Source organism: Mandrillus leucophaeus, unplaced genomic scaffold, assembly GCF_000951045.1.
Source record: "Mandrillus leucophaeus isolate KB7577 unplaced genomic scaffold, Mleu.le_1.0 Scaffold1090, whole genome shotgun sequence".
Taxonomy (NCBI): Eukaryota; Metazoa; Chordata; class Mammalia; order Primates; family Cercopithecidae; genus Mandrillus; species Mandrillus leucophaeus.
In genome coordinates this window covers 450,728-472,090 of record NW_012099099.1, presented here as the reverse complement: position 1 = coordinate 472,090, position 21,363 = coordinate 450,728, and the positions used below count along the sequence as shown (strand labels likewise).

Below are 21,363 nucleotides of genomic sequence, written 5' to 3'. Positions count from 1 at the left end.
GATAGATCTACTGTACTCTTCTGTTTTTAAAAGAGAAAAAAAAATAGTACATTTGCCACCCCCAACACCCCTGCAGTAGTTTTTACTTGTAGCAGTTCTGAATCCTGGCAACATACTAAAATTACCCGTAGAGTTTTAAAAAATTGCTAAGGGACAAACTTCATTCCTAGCAAGTCTAAGATAACAGACCTGGGCATTAGTATTAGGATTTCCACAGCTAATCTAACTTGCAACCAAGATTAAGAAACACTGCTTTATAGCAGTGCATCAGAATTTCCTGCAGGGCTATTTATTAGGTCCGGGCTAGGGCTTGAGAATTTGCTTTTCTAACAAGTTCCCAGTTGATCTTACTAGTAAGGCATCATATTTTGAGAATCATCATGAAGGCAGTCTTAAAAAATCATTTGAGTGTAACTGATGGTCTGATAGTCACTGTTTTTTGAAAAATCGTTGCTGGAGATATGTAGTTGGGTTAAAATTAAAATTAAAGAATAGCATTATGTATGTGGTTCCTTTTATGCTAAAAAGATTGATCTTTTTGTATTGTTTGCATGTTTTTACAATGAGCATTTTAATTTTTTTTTTTTTTTTTGAGATGGAGTTTCGCTCTTGTTGCCCAGGCTGGAGTGCAATGGTGTGATATCAGCTCACCACAGCCTCCGCCTCCGAGGTTCAAGTGATTCTCCTTCCTCAGCCTCCTGAGTAGCTGGGATTACAGGCATGCACCACGATGCCCGGCTCATTTTATGTTTTTAGTAGAGACAGGGTTTCTCCATGTTGGTCAGGCTGGTTTCAAACTCCCAACCTCAGGTGATCCACCCGTCTCGGCCTCCCAGAGTGCTGGGGTTACAGGCGTAAGCCACTGCGTCCCACCTTACATTTTATTTAAATATTTTCTTGGCGGAAAAAGCCACATAAATAATAACTAAAAATTTTATAGTATTTAATAGTTTTAAAAGCTGACCAATTTGCAATTATTAGTAGAGTAGCCTTTTTGAACTATTTAAAATAACTCATGGTTGTGCTTTTTTTTTTTTGAGTTAAACCCCATCCTTTGAGAATCCAAATTTCAGGTTTTATGTTTTATATAGTCTCTTTAGGTATCTTAATGGAAGTAGCTCAAATAAAAGGATTCATCTGCATTCAACAGAAATTTTATGCATCCTCAGTTTGGTTAGTTTGTTGTTAAGATGAAGGAATATTTCCTTTTTTCTATTCTTAAATATGCTGGGAAACACAGAACTATACAATGGGAATAATGAAGTGGAAACAGAGAGGGAGAGACAGGGTTGGGGTAAGGTTGGAGGAAATGGAAATTTCCAGGCTCGGAAAGAGAGCAGCAGTAGCAGCAGGAGGAGGTGGCCTGTGACCTCTAGGAATGAAGGATCAAGGGGATGGATATGAGAGAGCTCCTGGATTCAGGAGCTTGGCCAGAGTTACAGAGCTGTTAAATGGAAGAGCCCATTCCCACATCTGGATCTCTGAGGCTCCTGGGTCCATTTTGTTTTCTGCAAAAATGTTAGGTAAAGGCAAGGAGGAGAGTCAGTTCTGATGAACCAACTCTGCAACAAATGGAGCAAGTGATCATTTGGTGACAATTATGAATCCTGAAAAAAGTCTCTAGATGATATTGGCTTCTTTGCTGCTATATTTGGATATTGAAAATGTGTAGTCTTGAACGACAGCTTCCCATGTGACTTTTTGTGTTTTTCAGAAATCATCCTCATCCTTTGATCACTGTGCTTGAACACAGACCTGATTGCTGGCCAGTATTTTTACAGCAGCTGACAGCGTTTTTCCAGCAGTGCCCTGAAAGGTAATATGAAATTAAAATGTAAAATAAAGTGAGGGAGACAGAATGGTATATGCCCATTTTAGAGCTAGAGTTTTTTTTGTTTTGTTTTGTTTTGTTTCTTTTTAGCTGCTTTGATCTATAATGTTTTCTCCTGAAGAAACATCCTAGAGCAGGTTGTAGTTTTCTATTTTCTTTTAAAGAGTAAAAGAAAAAAAATACCAGATTTATTGGTTGTTGAAATGTTGAATATGAGAAAAGCTGTTATTAAAGAAGTTAAACATTGGTAAGTGGTTAGGGAAGTTGGCTAGAAAAATTCAGTAAGCTACATATCTTCTGTGTACACTGTACATATAGAAGATAGGTTCTTCCCCCTGGAAATTGGCTAATAAGTTAGTCTCTCCATTAGAAAACTGCCAATTGGGATAAAGTATTACTGCCAAGTGGGATCAAATAGCCACCATATGTGCAGTTAGTGTACTTTCACCAAGGCCTCTTGATGGTCCTCAAAGCTACTCCCTTTTCTTCTATCCTTACTACCATGACACTGGTTCAGGGCCTCATTATCTCTTGCTGTGGCTCTTGCCACCTGTTCATAACTGGTGTCTCTGCCTCCAGTCATGTCCTGCTCATATCCATTCTCTAAACATTCCTCAGAAGGATGTATCAAGAGAGTGAATCTTACAGTATCACTCCCGTGCTTAAGTCTCTGTGGCCGTGGTTTTCAAACTGCAGTTGCAGTGCATGGGCTAAGCATGGAGCATGTTCCCACCCCTTCAGCTCTGTTTTCATAGCACTTACTTGTTGATATCTTATGGAAGCTTTCTATGGGAAAACAAAAAGGTTTGGTTTCTGAAACAGTTTGAAATTCCCTGCACTACAGGATAAAATCTAATATGTCATAGTAGGCTTAGTAAATGATGTAATTCCAATCTGTCTCACCAGCTTTATCTTTTCTTATCTTCATCTCAGTTTATGCTTTAGCAGTACACTGACTTGCCTTGTGTTCCACACAGGAAGCAGTGCTGTTTCCTTCTCTCCATGTTTTCACTTACTGGTACCTACTGTACTCTCTTGAAACTTACCCCACTCTCTTCCTGATAAATTTCTTTATTTAAAATCTCTGTTTAGGCATTTTTTTGCCCTAGGCTCTTTTCTTACTAGGAGCTGTATTAGGCATGTCTCTTGCATGGTTACATAATACCTTGCAGTTGTGACATTTTCATAATTACTCTCCTCTATAAACTGTGAAACCTTCTTGAGGGCAGGGACTGTGTTTCATATTCTTTGTATTAATGATGCTTGGCACATTTCTACGTGCTTTATAAATGTTGAATTTCTTTAAATGAGGACCTTGGATTAGAAGGGCTCATGAGGACCCTGGATTAGAAGGGCTCAGGTAGTGGTTTGTAGAGTGCCTTAAAATATATAGTATCACTACATACTTAATATCATCACATAAGGTTGTGATAAAGATACCATTATTCTGGGTAATGCCTGAATTATAGTCACCATGCCAGATACATTCATATTTTCTTGCTTTTGAAGGTTTTATAGTATCTTATAAATATAGTTTCTTAGAACACCATTTCTAAGTCCATAACTTCAGTTTTATGTAGAATTTCGAGGCAGGATATACTGCCACTGGAAGTTTTAAAGAGATATAGGGTACTTTGTGTTTTAGTCAGTTTGGGCTGCTATAACAAAATACCATAGACTGGGTGGCTTATAAAAAGCAGAAATTTATTTCTCACAGTTTTGGAGGCTGGGATGTCCAAGATCAAGGTATTGGCAAATTTGGAGTCTGGTGAGGACCTACTTTCTGGTCCTCAGAGGGCCATTTTGTCTCTCTATCCTCATATGGTGGAAGAGGCAAGAGACTTCTCTGAGACCTTTTCTGTAGGGTCACTAATCTCATTCATGAGGGCTCCATTCTCATAATCGCATAATCTCCCAAAGGTCTCACTTCCTAGTATCTTGAAGGTTGGGATTTCAGAATATGAATTTGTGGGGGACACAAATACTCAGTCCATAGCACCTTGTACTTGGCTGCTAGTGAGGAAAATTTATGTTAACAGTTGAATGAATAGCTCAAAACGAACATCATTATCATCCTGTCTTCCCTCATGTAGGACTGCATTTTCAAAGGTAAGACATTAATATTTACTAAATAAGACTTTGTTCAACTCTGTCAGAAACAAACAACAAATCTGAAGAAATTTATAAACACATTTGTTTAATGAAATTTCTCTCTGTTGCTAAATAGATTGAATTGCTTTATAAAAGATGCTGCTGCTGCTGCCACGCTACTTTTGTTATTGAGCTCATTTATAGGTTAATTCTTAAGAATGCATAACTTTTCCAATGCTTTACTTAGTAAATAATAAATGTACTATTTGGTTACTTTTATCTCAAGGGTGTATTATAATTGGGACTTAGAAGTAGTTATTCTAATTTAAGTTGTCTAGATATCATAAGGAAAAAATGTTAATTGACTTTGGTTTATTTACTGTTAAGCTTTTATTGACTCATTTCTTTTACATAAGTTCTCAGGTGTTAGAGTATGCTATCTAGAGCCATTTGAAATTCTAAATTATTTTGTATTTATTTGCAAAGAATAATTTCAATAGCCTCATTTTTATGTTTGTACTATAGAATTATTCCTTGCAGTATGAAATTGATAGTTCTGGCTGCAGACTTAGTTTCCTGAGATATAATTTTAGGGCCAGTTAACTCAGTCTGTTGTTGTTTAGAAGGTAATAGAGCTACTCAGGGTGCTGAGGCTTGAGAATCACTTGAGCCCAGGAGGCGGAGGTTGCAGTGAGCGGAGATTGTACCATTGCACTTCAGCCTGGGTGACAGATTGTTAATTTAATAAGAATATGAGTAATGATTCACAACTTCGGGAAGAAAGCTAAACAGTAGCTAGCTATTTATGTTCATTTTTAATATTATATATATGTCCTAAAATGACAGTATATGTTCATGCTAGATTCATTATAATTATTATTTTTAAGATATGGGAGTCTGCTATGTTGCCCAGGCTGGACATGAACTCCTGGGCTCAAGTGATTCTCCTGTCTCAGCCTTCTGAGTAGCTGGGACTATAGGCATGCAACTCTGCACACAGTATTTAGGTATATTTTATAATTAAGTTCTGCCTTTATTTATTGAAGGCCTATGACTTTAACCTTTCAGGAACTGAGAATTTGAGAATGGTACAAATTGATAATATCATAGATTTTAGGCTGGGTTACTTTAAGATTGTCTAGTCTAACATAATTTTTCAGATGAGAGAACTGAGGAGAGTGACCTTAAATGACTTACAGAAGGTTTCTTGGCTAACTAGTGGTGGAGTTGGGCCTAAAGCCTCCACTTTTTCTTCTTTTTTTGAGACAGAGTCTCACTCTGTTGCCCAGTGCAATCTCGGCTCACTGCAACCTCCTCCCAGGCTCACGCCATTCTCCTGCCTCAGCCTCCCAAGTAGCTGGGACTACAGGTGCCTGCCACCACGCCTGGCTAATTTTTTTGTATTTTTAGTAGAGACGAGGTTTCACTGTGTTAGCCAGGATGGTCTTGATCTCCTGACCTCATGATCCACCCGCCTCAGACTCCCAAAGTGCTGGGATTACAGGTGTGAGCCACTGTGCCTGGTCCAAGCCTCCGTTTTTTACTCTCTCTCTGGGTCTGTTTTTTTTTTTTTTTTTTGTGACTTCTCCCTTAGTGGTGAACATAAATATAAAAGACTTGTGTGTAGGTACATACATAATTGGTTGCGTTTTAAAACATTTTAAATCACTGTGCGATTTCAGATTATCTGTTTTTTTTAATATTCTTTTTTTCCTAAGCCCTGGTAATTTCTTACTCCACTGAAGTGATGATTAATCATCAGATACCACATGGGAAATGCAGAATCTAAAATCAGAACAGATTAAGCCAAGGAGATTTTTAAATAGTATATTGTCCTTAAGGAAGTTCAACGTTTGCCCCTGATGTCAAATCATAATGGCATCTTGGAAATATATTTCTTTATATGAACCTTACATTTCACCTTCAGCATCTCAAAGTAGAAGAAAACGGATAAGCTATCCATGGATGCTGTTGACACTTGGATAGTATTTATTATTTGGGGAATACATTATTAAAGAGAGATAGAGAAGGAAGTTTCTTAAATCTCTTTTCTGGAAACTTTCGCTTTGTATTTTATACATACATTATCTGATTCCTTCATCTATCTTTTTTTAGTTTCCTAAAGTAGAAGGTGTGATAAAGATATATGTTTCAGTAATAATTATGACCTCAAAAGTCCTTTTGATTTTTATAGATTGTATAAGTATTTGAGCTTATGATAAAAAAATTTCTTCAGACTGTGAGCTCTATGAGAGCAGGAACTTAATCTATTTTGATTTCTTGCTTTGTTTCCATCACATAGATGAGTGAGGTATACTGTAGGTGGTCAGTAAATTTTACCAAGTGAATACATTAATGAGTAAAATTTAATTGGCTTGGTAACTTTTACATTTTTATTAATGTTAATGGCATTTTAAAATCACATTGCTATGAAATGTATGGTATTATAAGATTATGTTGTCAAGCATAATTTATCATAATTAAAAAAATTCCCTTTTATTTTAGATTCAGGGGTACATGTGCAGATCTGTTTGAAGGGTATATTGTGTAGTGCTGAGGTTTGGCTTTTTATTGATCCTGTCACCCAGTAGTGAACAAAGTACCTAACAGGAAAATTTTCAGCCCTTGTCCCCACTCCTTCCCACCCTCCTTTTGAAGTCCCCAGTGTCTGTTGTTCCCATCTTTATGTCTGTGTGAACCCAAGGTTTAGCTCCCACTCTTAAATGAGAACAGTCAAACATAATTTAAATACCATTTCTTTCATGAAGCAATTGCACTTTATACCACTCTTTTGGCAGTTTTCACTTTCTGTCACCTAGTTCAGGATTATAACTGATTTTCTCTGTCAGACCGTATGCTTCTTGAGGATAGATAATTCTTATTTCATCTTTGTATCTTATCTAATCATTCCTTATATATAATGTGAAAAACATTAGAAAATAAAATCATGACATTTAATTGCATGCTAATTATAAAACTACTTTGTAACTTAGTGTAACTGAATTAATTAAATGAGTGTCTCTTTGAAGGCCTAGTATATAAAGTTATTGGTGATAATAGCAGTAAACAGAAATCCGTGGCCTCATTTGGTTTATAGTCTGGCAGGGGATACAGATATTAAGTATGTAATGATAACAGCCTGTAGTCTCAGCTACTTGGGAGACTGAGGCAGGAGGATTGCTTGAGCCCAGGAATTCAAGGCTGGAATGCATTATTATTGTGCCTGTGAATAGCCATTGCACTCTAGCCTAGGCAATGTAGCAAGACCCTGTCTCTTAAAAAAAATGTAATGACAATAAAGGCATTGTATCTTAAAAGCCCATCTGATGTTATCTGATGAAGGTGAAGTGTCAAGGAAGGACCTGAGGAAGTCATTTTAAAGCAGATAACTGAAGGATGATAGAAACTAGATAGGAGAAAGAATAGGAAGGGTAGAAGGGGAGAATATTACAGGTAGAGGGAATAGCAAGTGAGAAGAAAGCCCAGATGGCTTGATAAAGACCTGAAGGGACTTTAGTGTGGTTTAGTGGTGAATGAAGAGGAAGAAATGAAGCTGGAAAGATAAACAGAGGCCAAATGATGGAGGGTGTGTGTGAATTGGGCTAGATACTGTTTAGGCTAATGACGTGACCATATTTTTATTTTTGATGATCATTCTGGTATTTTAGTGAATTTGGACTAGGAGTTTTCAGGATATAATGAAATCTAAATAGGTACAAAAGATTTGTAGAGTGGGAAGTGCTTAAGAAGACCTTGACAAATTACTTCACCTCTCTCTCCTTCAGTTTCTTTATCTGTGTTATGAGGATAATATTATTTTTTATTTCATATGGTTGTGAGGATTAAATGGATTTAAAGACGTAAAATGCAGTAACTTGAACACTGTAAGCGTTAACAAGTAAATGTTAACTGTCATCATAATCATCTTGGGATATTTGTCTGGGTTTGTTTTATGTAGATAGATCCTCACCTATGGAGTTTTTTCCAAAAATGCATGTTTGTTTCATACTCCTGGAGAGGTGATCCTGCCATCTGTCATTCTAGAAAGGTTGTCAGGTGATTCTTTTTTTGTTTTGTTTTGTTTTTAAGATGGAGTCTCGCTCTGTTGGCAGGCTGGAGTGCAGTGGCGTGATCTCAGTTTCACCATGTTGGCCAGGATGGTCTCTATCTTCTGACCTCATGATTCGCCCGCCTCGGCCTCCCAAAGTGCTGGGATTTTTACAGGCATGAGCCACCGCGCCCCGCCCAGATGATTCTTATGTTCACTAAAGACTGATTTTGGAGATGTAGTTGCTGTTCTAATGTGCAAATAGAGACTCTCTTCATCCTGAGTATCTAGCTTACAGTCTCCAGGTGTTGAATAATTTTCCTCAGTGTACAAAGAACTGTTTGGCATAGATGTAGGCAGGTCATAGTGGAATAGAAGAATCATAAAAAGAAGTTACACTTGATGATATGGTAGTTTGTGTTATTTCATGAACTATAAGTTGATATTTGCTACTTTACCTGCATGATAGTGTATTTAGCTCATTCACTGGCTAACATATTTCATGTCTTATAGGTCAGAAGTTTCATGCATTCAAATAATGGCACCATTTCTGTGGTATCTGTATTGTGAACCATCTCAGTTACAAGAATATGCTAAACTCCGACTAGCCCTGCTGAAAGTCTTACTTCAACCCCAGGTTCTTTGTGACAAAGATCAACCATCAATACTGGAACAGCAGATACTTCAACTGTGTTGTGACATGGTTCCATGTTTGCAGGTAAGGTCTTCGTCCTCCACAAATACAGCATCGGCATCGGTAAGTGTTGGTATTGTCACAGACAAAGTAGTTCTAGAAAATAAGTGATTTGGCGAACTCAGACATGATCCTCGCTCTAGAAATGCTTACAATCTTTTGGGGAAGATGAAAAAAACAAAATCTAGATTTAACATGAGTGTATTATGTTTGATGTTAACTAAATTCACAGAAATTATAAATCAACATAGTCCATTTTGGGATTAGCAGGCGTGAAAACTTTCCTTTGTTTAAGAAACGGTTATCAGGTAAAAGATTTTGAGTTGAGTTTCTTCTGTGTAGACATTGGGATAGTAAGAAGGAAAAAAAAGACCTCTGTGCACATTGGAAAAAAAAAAAGGGTGTGTCTCAGGGCATAAATAGCTCTGAGGATGCAAAGCCTGGCCAGCTGAGTGCCAGCTAGATTCCAGCTTCCACATGTCCCCTTGCAACATATGCAGCAGCTCTCAGGGATCCTGCTCTTGAGAAGCACACATGTAGTAAATGAGTTAGGACAAGTACTGTACATACATTCTTATAATTCAAAGTAGAAAGATGAAAAGTGGTTGACAGAGGTATGGAGAAAACATGGACACAGTTCAGGGGAAAGAGAAATTTGAGTCATTGTCTCTATAACTGCAAATGAAAAAAAAAAATCCATTTGCCCAGGTGTTGGGATTTTAGTGTAGTGATTCATTTATCAGTCCATCTCTTCCCATCATCTAGGTTTGCTGTTTGCCTGGAATCTGAGCACCATGCTGCTTAGCTGATGGAGGGAATCTGTGAACATATTTCAAAGTGATCACTTGAGGTCACACATGACCTGTTTTAAGTTTGTGTTAGCAAGGAGTGACTAGAGTAAATCTTTCCTTTGCGACTCATAAATAGGCTTTCCTGTAATCAAGGCAGAGAAAATTTAATTAAAATGAATTCTCCTGTGGCTTTTCCAAAGCTCTTGTTTTGTGCGGGCAATAAAGCAATGTTTAGGCAGAACGTCTTGAACTAGGGTACATTTTTCACATCATGGCTGCATTACCGTGTGCTGTGCTCCTTGGCAAAGGTTTGTCTTCATCTTATGAACCTGTGTTGACAAGCTTAAATGCTTTTAGAAATGAGCTCTGTGGAATATTTCTGGGAATCTGTGGCTTTTTAACCTAACAATTATGTGAGAAAAAAGGGAATACATCATTTGGAAGTACTGGAACTAGTGATATTAGCATACTTAATCGGTTTAACAAATCAGTGTTACTAGAATGAAGCATGTGAGGGTTGGAAGTAGTCTTAGAGAGAATATAGTCCATTTCCCACCCAATACAGATGTTTCTTATACTCTCTGGAACATGACTATCTTATGGCTAATTGAATATTGATAGAGGAAGCATACTATTTTGCAAGGCAACCATTTTTTTTTTTAGCAAGTACTTATTGACCTTCATTTTTCTAATTACTCATTCGTTTTCATTCTTCTCAGAAAAGCTTTTATAAGCTTTTAAAAAAACCCCATCTGTATCTTCTCTTGTCTTGTTTTTCTCCCTTCTTTCCTTCCCATTTTTCCTTCCTTCTTTTCTTCCTCACTTCCCTCCCTTCCTTATTTTTTTCTTCACTTTCTTAATCTCTCCATTGCAAATGGTTTCCCGACTTTTCTGTTTTGTTTTGCCAGGAATTTTCTAGTTTATTGGTGCTCAAAATGTGCTACTATGATATGATCTTCTTAGAGCTGACTACAATGCTGTTGATGTGGTCTTACTTATACTGAGCACTAGGATAGAATCACATTTAAATTTTAAAAAACAAGTTTTAGAAATAACCATGCAACCTTGTTGACCAATGATGAAAGAATGGTCAGTGAAACTCCTTTTTCTATTTCTTCTCATGCCAGTTGCTCTTTCATTTCATAGATGTAGAATTGTCCTTTTCATTTTAATGGTGATTCCTGTCACCTCACATATTACCTATTGTATTATTAAATAATATATTTCTACATAAAGACAGAATGTTACTTCAAAATTATGCTTGTTTAGAACTTAGATAATGTTAAAGATTAGAGAGCCTTTAATGCTAGCTTGCTGAGGTTGTCTTCTGAACTTTTTTTTAATGGAAAATTAGAAGTGTACACATAAATGCACTCAAGGAAATATATTGTCAAATAAACATTAGGCTTTATTCTGTGGCCTTTTGACTTTCCTACTGTATGTTTGCAAGAGAGCAAAATAATTTATATCAGACTGTTTATTTTTTATAACAATGTTTTCTGCTATTTCTTCTCTTTGATCTTTTAATATCTTTTTTCTCTTGTTTGCTAGCAACTAATTTTTGTCTCTGTGTATAACTAATAGTCATTTGTGTTATTATGGTGATAACCACTGGTAAAAGGTACAGCTGGTCAACCGTAGGCTTTCTTCTTGATGAATTTAACAGACACAGGCTCCTGATGGAAGCAGATGGTCCATTGTTTGTAATCTCTGGGAAATGCCAGTGTGTCTGTGAGCAGGACCATATCCTTAATACCAACTCCAGAATTTTGATCGGAACAGCTGGGTTTGAATTGCATTGGGATTTTCAAGAGCACCCAAGTCCTTCCTATCTAATACATTAGCCTGTTGAGAAGACTACCATTTGAATATGGTCTTTTACTATATCTGCCAAGTGTGGAAATGATACTCTCAGTTAAGGCTGTCTGAGCAAATATCTTGCAGATAAAGGGCTTAGTACCGTGTTAGAATAACATGCTGACCCTTTACTATCAGGTTATCTATATTGGAATTGTAGAAATGAGAGTTCATTTGGAGAATTCAAAACCGAACTTAATTTCCCTCAACATGTTGGCATTGTCATGTAACTTGTTTTAAGACATCTGCACTCAGAGAAGCTAGAAAAATAAGGGAAGAGAAATTTGTGTCAGCCAGCAGTAACAAAAACAGTAGCAAATTGGATTTTGGTTAATAACCAAAGGATAAGGTGCAGTTGTATAGTTAATCCTTCATTGAGTTCTGTAACTTTTTTTCATCTCCTTTAAGTCTTTATAGGTTTAGAGAAAGAATTATATTGTTGAAAGCTTTTTGTGTACCTTAAAATTATCCTTTGGTTTGTGTATTTTTTAATATCATATAATGACTTTTTTAAACAGATAAAAGATTTGATACAGACAACAGAAGCGATGATGTTTATTGAGGAAGTATATTTAAGCCTTTTGCGTCATCCTGTTTTCTGGAAAATTCAGCTTACCCAGATGACTCTTCAGCTGCTGTGTGTCTGTGAAGTCAGCTTAAAGATAACTGGCGAATGTTCATCTTTAATTCACCTTTTAGAGCACTGTGTTGAACTTCTGAAGGAGGTAAGGATAGTAGTATATTATACTGTTCATGCATTGCTATAAAGAAATACCTGAGACTTGGTAATTTATAAAGAAAAGAGGCTTAATTGGCTTACAGTTTGGCAGGCTGTACAGGATGCATGGTGCTGGCATCTACTTAGCTTCTGGGGAGGCCTCAGGAAACTTACAATCATGGCGGAAGGTGAAGCAGGAGCCAGCACTTCACATGGCTGGTGCAGGAGTGAGAGAGAGGAGTGGGGAGATGCTACACGCCTTTAAACAATCAGATCTCAATCACTATCACAAGAACAGCACCAGGAGGATTGTGCTAAACCATTAATGAGGAACACCTTTGTGATCCAGTCACCTGCACCAGACCCCACTTCCAACATTGGGGATTACAGTTCAACATGAGATTTGGGCAGGGCCAGAGATCCAGACCATATCAGATAGACATTTTATTGTGTCAGTTATCACTCAAGTGAGTCTTTCAATAACTGGGTGGATGTGCTCATTTAGTTTGCGTATCAGAGGCATTTTGATCTAATACCATTAGAGCATATTGCTATTGCACTACTACTAATATCATTTGTTAGAAAAAGAAATCATTAAAATACTCTTCAGATCATCATTTAAAGATCACCACTGTGACTTTTTTTTTTCATTTATTCATGCAGAACACAAGTATTGAACATGTACTATATGCCAGGCTTTATAGAATACATAGATGAAAAGGTAAATTCTATGACCTCAAGAGACTTACAGAGATGCAATAACTAAATTATAGTACAATAAGAGAAAAGATTTTATGGGAGTATATTTAAAGTGTAATGGGAGAACAAGTTTCAGGAGGTAGGGCATGAGTTGAGATTTGAAGACTGAATGGAATGTGCCTGGTACAAGGGCCTGGGAAGGGCATTCCAGCTGTTGAACAGCATGTGCCCAAATAAAGAAACATGAAAGAGTAGTCAGGCTTGGCTTATTAAAAAAAAAAAAACAAAAAAACAAGAGGATGTTTGATATTGCTGAAGGGTTAAGATGTGGCAAATAGGGCTGGGCCTGTCTTCTATGCCACGCAAATGAGTTTACATTTTATCCTGTATGCTGTTTGAGACCTTTCAGCAGATCTCATTTTTTAATGTGTGGAAGATCTTTCTTGTAGGTGGGTGGAGAAGAGTTTGGGGCCACACACCACTAATAGGGTAGGAAGTGAGGAGGAAGTCTTAGGCAGTTAGGGCTGCCACAGACTGGGTGGCTTAACCAATAAAAATGTATTTATTAGTCGGGTGCAGTGGCTCATACCTGTAATCCCAGCACTTTGGGAGGCCGAGGCGGCAGATTATTTGAGGTCAGGAGTTTGAGAGCAGCCTGACCAACATGGTGAAACTTCGCCTCTACTAAAAATACGAAAAATTAGCTGGGTGTGGTGGTACATGTCTGTAATCTACTCGTGATGCTGAGGCAGGAGAGTGCTTGAACCCGGAGGCAGAGGTTGCATTGAGCCGAGATCGCGCCACTGCACTCCAGCCTGTGTGACACAGCAGGACTTTGTCTCAAAATACATAAATAAATGAATAAAATTATTTCTCAGAGTTCTGAAGGCTGGAGAGTCCAAGCACGGGGTGCTGGCTGATTCTGTTCTTGATGAGGACTCTTCCTGGCTTGTAGCTGGCTTTCCTCGCATGGTAGGGAGAGTATGAGCTCTCTGGTGTCTTTTCTTATGAGGACACTATCCAGATTGGATTAGGGCCCCACCCTGATGACCTCACTTAACTTTAATTACTTCCTCACTCCAAATACAGTCACATGAGTGTTAGGGCTTCAACAAATACATTTTGGGAGGACACAGTTCAGTCCATAGTGAGGGCCTAATGAGGGAAATGGAAGTGGGAAAAGGGAGACACAGAAGATAGAATCAGTAGGGCTTTATAATTGATTAGATGGTCAAGGAGAAGGTTCCTTGATAGAATCTCAGCTTTCTATTTTGGGCTACTGGATGATGCCATTTACTTTGAGAAATGGTAGCTGATGTTGGAAGGAAGATGATTAATTTTATTTCAGATATACTTGACTCGAGGTATGTATGGATCATAGATAGTTGGATATATGGTTTTAAAATTCAGGCTAGACGTCTAGGCTAAAGGTGTACATTTGTAGACATTAACTTTGGGGTGGGGATTTTAAACATGGGATTGGATGACAGGGCTTGTGGTGGAACTCTGGGGTGGTTGTTATTTGGAATTTACTGATAAAGAGGAGTCTGAGAAAATATGTCTAGAAGGATCATATATAACCAGCAGAGACAGATGACAAGAAAATCAAGGGAAGGAATATCTCAATAAGGGGGAATGGTCAACAGTGTCATGTGTCATAGAGCAATGATGTAAAAGTAAGGGATGGAAAGTATTCTCAGGATGTAGCACATAAAAGCTTATTTTTAACATTAGAGGGAGCAGTTTCAGCAGAGTGGTGGTGGTGGTGGCGGTGGTGGGGAAATTGGAATTAAGGGAGTGTGAATGGCAGGTGAGGAATTGAGAGAGTAAATGTAGATTTTGATGGAAGATGGGAACCCAGGAAGACTCAAGTATTATAAGTCATTTGTCAATTTGCCAATCTTATGATTAGAATGATTTTACATATACTGGGACTCTAAATAACATATTTTTCTACTGTATACTTATATATGTATCTTATGTATAGTAGATATATATAATATATATCAGGTATAATTATATCTTACATATATAATTATGTTATATGTCATATAGATAGTATATAAATACATATAGATAGATGTTTTATAGTTAAATATTATACAGAAAGATATTTTATAGATCAGTGTTATGTAGATAAATTGCCAGTTCTGTTAACTGTAAACATAATACCCATGGGTAAACCCCATATTTTTTCCTGTACTTTTAGTAGATTCATATGAGTAGCAATTATAATTTCATAGAGTTTAGTCCTTTTTAGTATAATTCTCTGACCATTTTTTTGTATATTTCCCCCCCACCCTTAGCATATATTTGTTAAGCAGATGCCTATGGCAAACACTTTGCTATGGCAATTAGTTGAAAGCAGACAAGGTTCATGAAGCTCATGTTTTAGTCAAATGGTTCAAACTAGTGTGCATAAAAATCACTAGGCAGAGTCTGTTAAAAATGCACATGCCTGGGCCTTATCCCTAATGATATTGAATTAGCGGGTCTAAGTGCAGCCCAAATATCTCTATTTTAAAGTAGCACCCACAGGGGATTTTATCATTTATTTTGCACATAAGGCAGATAGCACATAGATCAAAACATAGAACTTTGAAACCATCACACAGATCAAGAAATAGAAGTTTCTAGCCACCACAGAAGTTCTCCACAAGCCCAGTCCTAATCATAACCTCCTGTTTCCCCTGACTATTCTGACTTCTGTGGTAACCACTTCCTTACATTTCTTTATACTTTTATCATCTCAGTGTGTATCTCTAATCATCATAATATGTTTTGGGCTATGTGTGTGTGTGAGATCTTTTAAGTTTCTTTCCAATTAAAGTTCATCCCCTTTCGTTTCCTCCCCCACTTTTCTTCCCTGCAGTTTGTGTACTGAATAACCTGGCTTGTGTGAGCTGGAGAGTTTCCTATCTTCTGGATTTTGCTGATTGCATCCATATGGTGCACTTTAATACAGTGGTCCCCAATGCCTGGGTCACAGACTGGTATCGGTTCCTTGCTTGTTAGGAACTGGGCCACACACAGGAGGTGAGCAGCCCAGTGAGCCAGCATTACTGCCGGAACTCCGTCTCCTATCAGATCAGCCGATGCATTAGATTCTCACAGGAGCATGAACCCTATTGTGAACTGTGCATGTGAGGGATCTAGGTTGTGTGCTCCTTATAAGAATCTAAATAATGCCTGATGATCTGAAGTGGGACAGTTTCATCCCGAAACCATTCACTGCCCCAGATGTGTGGAAAAATTGTCTTCCATGAAGCCAGCCCCTGATGCCAAAAAAGCCGGGGACCGCTGCTTTAAAGTGTTTCGCTGTTCAAAGGTAGTTAGCTCTAAAGGCTTGTTTGGATTCAGGATATTTTGGTTTTTGTTTCCAAGACCACAGGGGGTGGTGTGTTCTGTCATCAAGAAGCACAATGTGTGTTGCTTTTCTTTTTATGATGTTAGTAGTCGTTGATACTCAATGCCTAGTTCTGTTAATTAGGAGTTGCAGAGTGGTAATGTTCTAATCCTGTCATTTCTTCTTCATTTATTAGCTGGAATACTTCCATAAAAAGAACCCTCCTCCCCCAACAGCCTACTAGTTGGTTATCCAGTAGTAAAGGAAAGTTAGGATAAATGCTTTACTCTTTTGCGTTTTTCTTTACTAACTTTAAAAAGTATTATGAATTCATGAATTTAAACATATTTGATGCACTTTAGTCTATCATAGATATTATCCTTATTGAATTTTAAATTGTCTTATTTTGGTCACTGGGAATCCATTAATATAAAGTTGGCTCTTGAGTCTAATTTTTAAAATGTTTTTGGTTATAATGTAGAGTCACAGGATACTAATGTCATTTAGAAGAATGAAAAGATTTTTGATGAGGGAAAGTCCTATTTATGTCTCTCATTTGCCCAATATTTTTAAGTTTTAGAAGGAAATAACAACTAGTAGAACTGTTGAAATATTTGTGTTATGAAGTTTTCTGTCCCCCATCCCCATCTTAGTGTTCCTGAGGTTAAAAAAGTGGGCCTAGGAAAATTAATTTGCAAACATATACTATAGGTCTATATGTACTATAATTTGAAATAAAATGAAGTAGAATGAAGCAGTCTTATGTATTTTGACACCATACCCACATTTCTGTATCACTGGGTTTATCAACTGGATGTTTTGTTCAAATATTATATTAACTTTTTCCCCACTCTGTTCTCTTTCTACTCTTATATTAGAGTTGTATCATTGTATATTGAAAATGGATTTATTTCTTAGGCTGCATTAGTTTTTGTGGATTTGGTCTTAGTTGAGCCATTTTTAGCTTGATTAGAATAATAATAATTTAAGGTCCTTTACATTTCAAGCAAAATAAATGCACCCTGACCAGCAAAATTAGGCAAAAATGATGCACATTGGGAGGAGATTGAGTAGCTCTCAAAGTGAAGAATGAGTGAAACATTTCAGCATTGGGAAGGGTCGGAAACTTGTGGTTTCTAAGACACTACTAGCTGATGACTCAGTTCCAACCAACTTTCTTCACTGTGTGTCTAAGTTTTCAGATTTTGTAGGAAAAATGATCTGTTTGGCCCATCTTAGCTTGATGAAGCTCTGGCCAGGGGAACAGAGTACGTAGCAAAGTTATGGCACTGGAGCATTGTGTGAGTTGGGCCACCATCTTTGTTTTGTCTGCTACCTTCTCATGCCTTGTTTTCTCTTTAAAAATACTTTTCCATGACTTTACTGTAAAATCCCTGAGAAAAGGGACTATTTTGTCCACAGTGGCATTTGTAGACCCAGCTTATGTACTTACTGCCTGGTACATAGGTGGTGTTTAGTGCTATTTTCATTTGACTTGAGGACAAAAAATGTGGACTCCAGGTTGTTTTCTGTTACTGGGACTCCTCCAACATCTGTGACTGAGTATAAAGGCATTTACTCATTTTTTTTTTCTGTATTTTATTTCATTTTTAAAAAAATTCTTCTTTTATTTTATGTATTTTATTTCCTTCTTTTATTGTATTTTTATTTATTTATTTTATTTTCAGGCTGTGAGTTGGCCTGAGTTTCCCTAAAGGCAAAAGTAGAGACTGGGTTCCCACAAAAGCAAAGGCTTATATGACTGGAATTAATCTGCCAATGTGATCCCAGCAAGCAGCTAGAGAGGGAAAAGAGGAGTGAAGTATGGAAGGTGGGAGAGGCAATACAGGCATCATCAAGTAGGCTACTGCTACGAGCAACTAGTTGCTTGATCCCACAGAATCTTCTGAGAAGCCTTATGAAAGAAGGATCTGGAATTAATGGGAAAGCATTTATCTATTGGGTACTATTGCCGATTTGTCAGCTTTGGCCTATGGGGCTTTAACTTCCTTGTACTTCTAGAGTGCGCTGTTCTGGGGCAGGAAGCAAGAGGTGTATGGTGGGGACTTAGGGGACAACCATTAGGTTGCACCTGTGCAGAACCAGTTACCACAGCAGTAGCTGTAGCATTTGAAGTGTGCAAATGGGATGTCCAACACTGGGTTTTATTAAAAGATCTTATTAAATGGTACCATCCTTTGGTGTCCATTAAAAATCAATCAGTCAAAAAACTTGTAACCACTAAACTTGTAAGTAGTTTAAGATTTATGTGATCTAATCCTCCACCAATTACTTTTCCTTAGTTTTGATCTTGAATCTCCACTCTTTTCCTTTCACCCTCTATTCTGAACAGGCCAGTCTCACCCTTCCTTGAGAAGGCCATTTTCATTTTTGCCTTCATACTTTTAAGTTCCATCCACTTAATAAAAATACTTCTATTCCATTTCAGAACTCTAAAAAGCTACTTTATGGCCCTTGCAGTAATAGCTTGTGTGAAAAAGGCTTTCCAATAATAGTGTTACTATATAGCAGTGCTTTTCTTTGTTGTTGATTCTCTTGGAATCTAGTGAATCTGAAGTTTAAATGGTGTTGTTGGTTTTCCTTTTGTTTTTTATGGACATGCAGAAATTGAAATGAAATTGGGGAAGATATAGCAAAGAATGGTGTGATAGTATATACTGTAAGTGTGTTGGTTTTGAAATGCATGTATTATCCTCAAATAGATAAGAGTGCTTCATTGTTCTCAACTCTATTTCGAAACAGTGAACACATATATTCCCAAAATACATAGATTGGAATATATCCCGTTTTTAAAAATTCACGAATTTTTTTCTTTTGCTGTTTTGTTTTTCAAAAGTCCATAAACAAGCACATGAGAGGATTTTGTAGGTGAATTTCACTCTTCGAATGATAAAACTGAGATTTTAGAGGGTATTTGTTAATTGATAGTATCTTCAAGATTATAACTTCTGAGTGTGCCAGACTGTATTGTTTTCACTCAGGCAGGTGGTCCTTTAACATGTGGCTCTAACTCACAGATTTCCTTATTTTCCTGTTGTTTTTGTCGTTGTTGTTGTTGTTGTTTGCGTGTGTGTGTGTGGTTTTTTTTTTTTTTTTTTTTGCCTGTCTTTATTATTCATAGGTACTTCTGCTCTGCAGGCACTTCTGTAAACTTCAGAATAGTCATTTTAGCTAAACCTTTCTTCTTTAGTACCATAATACATTAAGATTTACTTTATTTAGAAACCTCAAATAACATGTCATTTGTGTTTTATTAATGTTTATTAAAGCCTAATATACATGTCTTTTTTTTTTGTTTTGTTTATATACTTGGTTATTTCTATGGTCATTGCTCTGCTACATTTAATGCTTAATGAATTACGGTAATTTGAAAATAATCTCTACCTCCCTGGCACTAATATTTCTTTTATTATAACATGATTTACTAAATTTGTTTAGTGTAATTCTTTATGCAAGTTATATAGATGGATCATGTCTGTATTAGGTAAGTAGGATATTGAACCAGTTTACAGAAATGAAATATTATTAAATTTAGTATTTTAGGCAACTTTCAATGGTTTGCAAAGATTGACTGTTTAGAAGACTTGCTGATCTGCTGTGTTGAGTTTTCCCTCTGAATTATTTGGTGTATAGCTTCTTGCTTTTTGGCCATATAATACAACATTTTGAATTTATGTGTAAGTGTGTGGCATCGACCAATTCTTTCTCTTTTTTTTTTGAGATGGAGTCTCGCTTTGCCACCCAGGCTGGAGTGCAGTGACTGCAACTTCCGCCTCCTGGGTCAAGCAATTCTCTGCCTCTGCCTCCTGAGTAGCTGGGATTACAGGTGCCTGCTACCACTCCCGGCTAATTTTTTTGTATTTTTTCAGTAGAGATGGAGTTTCACCAAGTTGGCTGGGCTAGTCTCAAACTCCTGACCTCGTGATCCACCCACCTCAGCCTCCCAAAGTGTTGGGATTACAGGCGTGAGCCGCCGTGCCTGGCCGACCAATTCTTTCTTTAGTAGAGCACACTTGCTGTATAAATAAATTTGTGTAATAGGCTTGCAGTCTTTCATATTAAATATATTCTTCCTGGATACATGTTACAAAGCCATGGTTCTGGGAACTTCTTTAACAATTCCTTTTTCCCCCTCTATCCTTTTAGGATTTTCCTGTTGAACTGATCATAATTGGAATAGCTTTACTACTTCTACAGACTCCAGCAAGTCAGCAGAAGCCAATCTTAAATCTAGGTAAATAAAAATACAGTCACTAGAGTAAAATGTAGATATAACATGAGTATTGACAGGATTCACTTGAACTATGTATCATGCTATCCTGTGTATTTTGAGTTTCCATCTGTAATTTTTAAAATTATAAAATAGAATTTTTTTCTTGTCTAATTAGGTGTTACCTTGTGCAAGCTTTGATATAACATAATTTACCAAGTATCTCGGCTGCATGTTAGAAGGTTATAATCTAACCTTATATAGTAGTAACATTCAGGAATATAGTGAATGGCATATCACCTTACTGAGCATTGTACAGCAAAATGGAAAGCTTTAGTATAACATCCTTGAAAGAAAAGTGTTTAGTAGTTGTAGTTATTTTAAAACACTCCATACCTTTACTATTCAAAATGTGCTACATTGAACAGAATTTAACTTATGGTTATTGCTTTAATCTAGCTAGAACAAATGAAAGATAATATTCTTTCGACAGTCCAGTATTGATTTAAAGAAAAGTGAAGGAGGGGGCCAAGAGAGGCAAAAATGTTCTAGTTAAGAAGAATGTGGTAAAGAAGCTAGTTGCCCTATCTGGCAGATTGGTAAACAAGTCATACTTTTAAAATGTGGCTTTTACATTGGTGTTGCCTCACTTTACTTGGTCTGATCCAAAATAATCCACATAACAATGAGAGCTCTAAGTTATGCTGTGTAGTGCCAGTATATGTTAATATACTGCCATTCTTATTTTTAAAAAGTACATGAGAGGCCAGGCGTGGTGGCTCATGCCTGTAATCCCAGCACTTTGGGAGGCTGAGGTGGGTGGATCACCTGAGGTCAGGAGTTCGAGACCAAGCCTGGCTGATATGGTGAAACCCTGTTTCCACTAAAAATACAAAAAAAATTAGCTGGGCGTGGTGGTGCACGCCTGTAATCCCAGTGATTTGGGAGGCTGAGGCAAGAGAATCACCTGAACCTGGGAGGCAGAGGTTGTAGTGTGCCAAGATCATGCCATTGCACTCCAGCTTGGGCAACAAGAGCGAAACTCTGTCTCAAAAAA

The 21,363-nt window shown here is 37.2% G+C and overlaps 1 protein-coding gene across 1 annotated transcript in view; it reads left to right on the top strand.

Annotated features, from left to right (window-relative positions):
* FOCAD (focadhesin) overlaps positions 1–21,363 on the top strand; it is a 339,855-nt gene that overhangs the window by 85,931 nt on the left and 232,561 nt on the right. The window contains exons 6-9 of the mRNA XM_011988811.1: positions 1,715–1,816; positions 8,484–8,688; positions 11,831–12,037; positions 20,243–20,330. Coding sequence (XP_011844201.1) covers positions 1,715–1,816; positions 8,484–8,688; positions 11,831–12,037; positions 20,243–20,330 — 602 coding nt within the window. The remainder of the gene's footprint in view (positions 1–1,714; positions 1,817–8,483; positions 8,689–11,830; positions 12,038–20,242; positions 20,331–21,363) is intronic.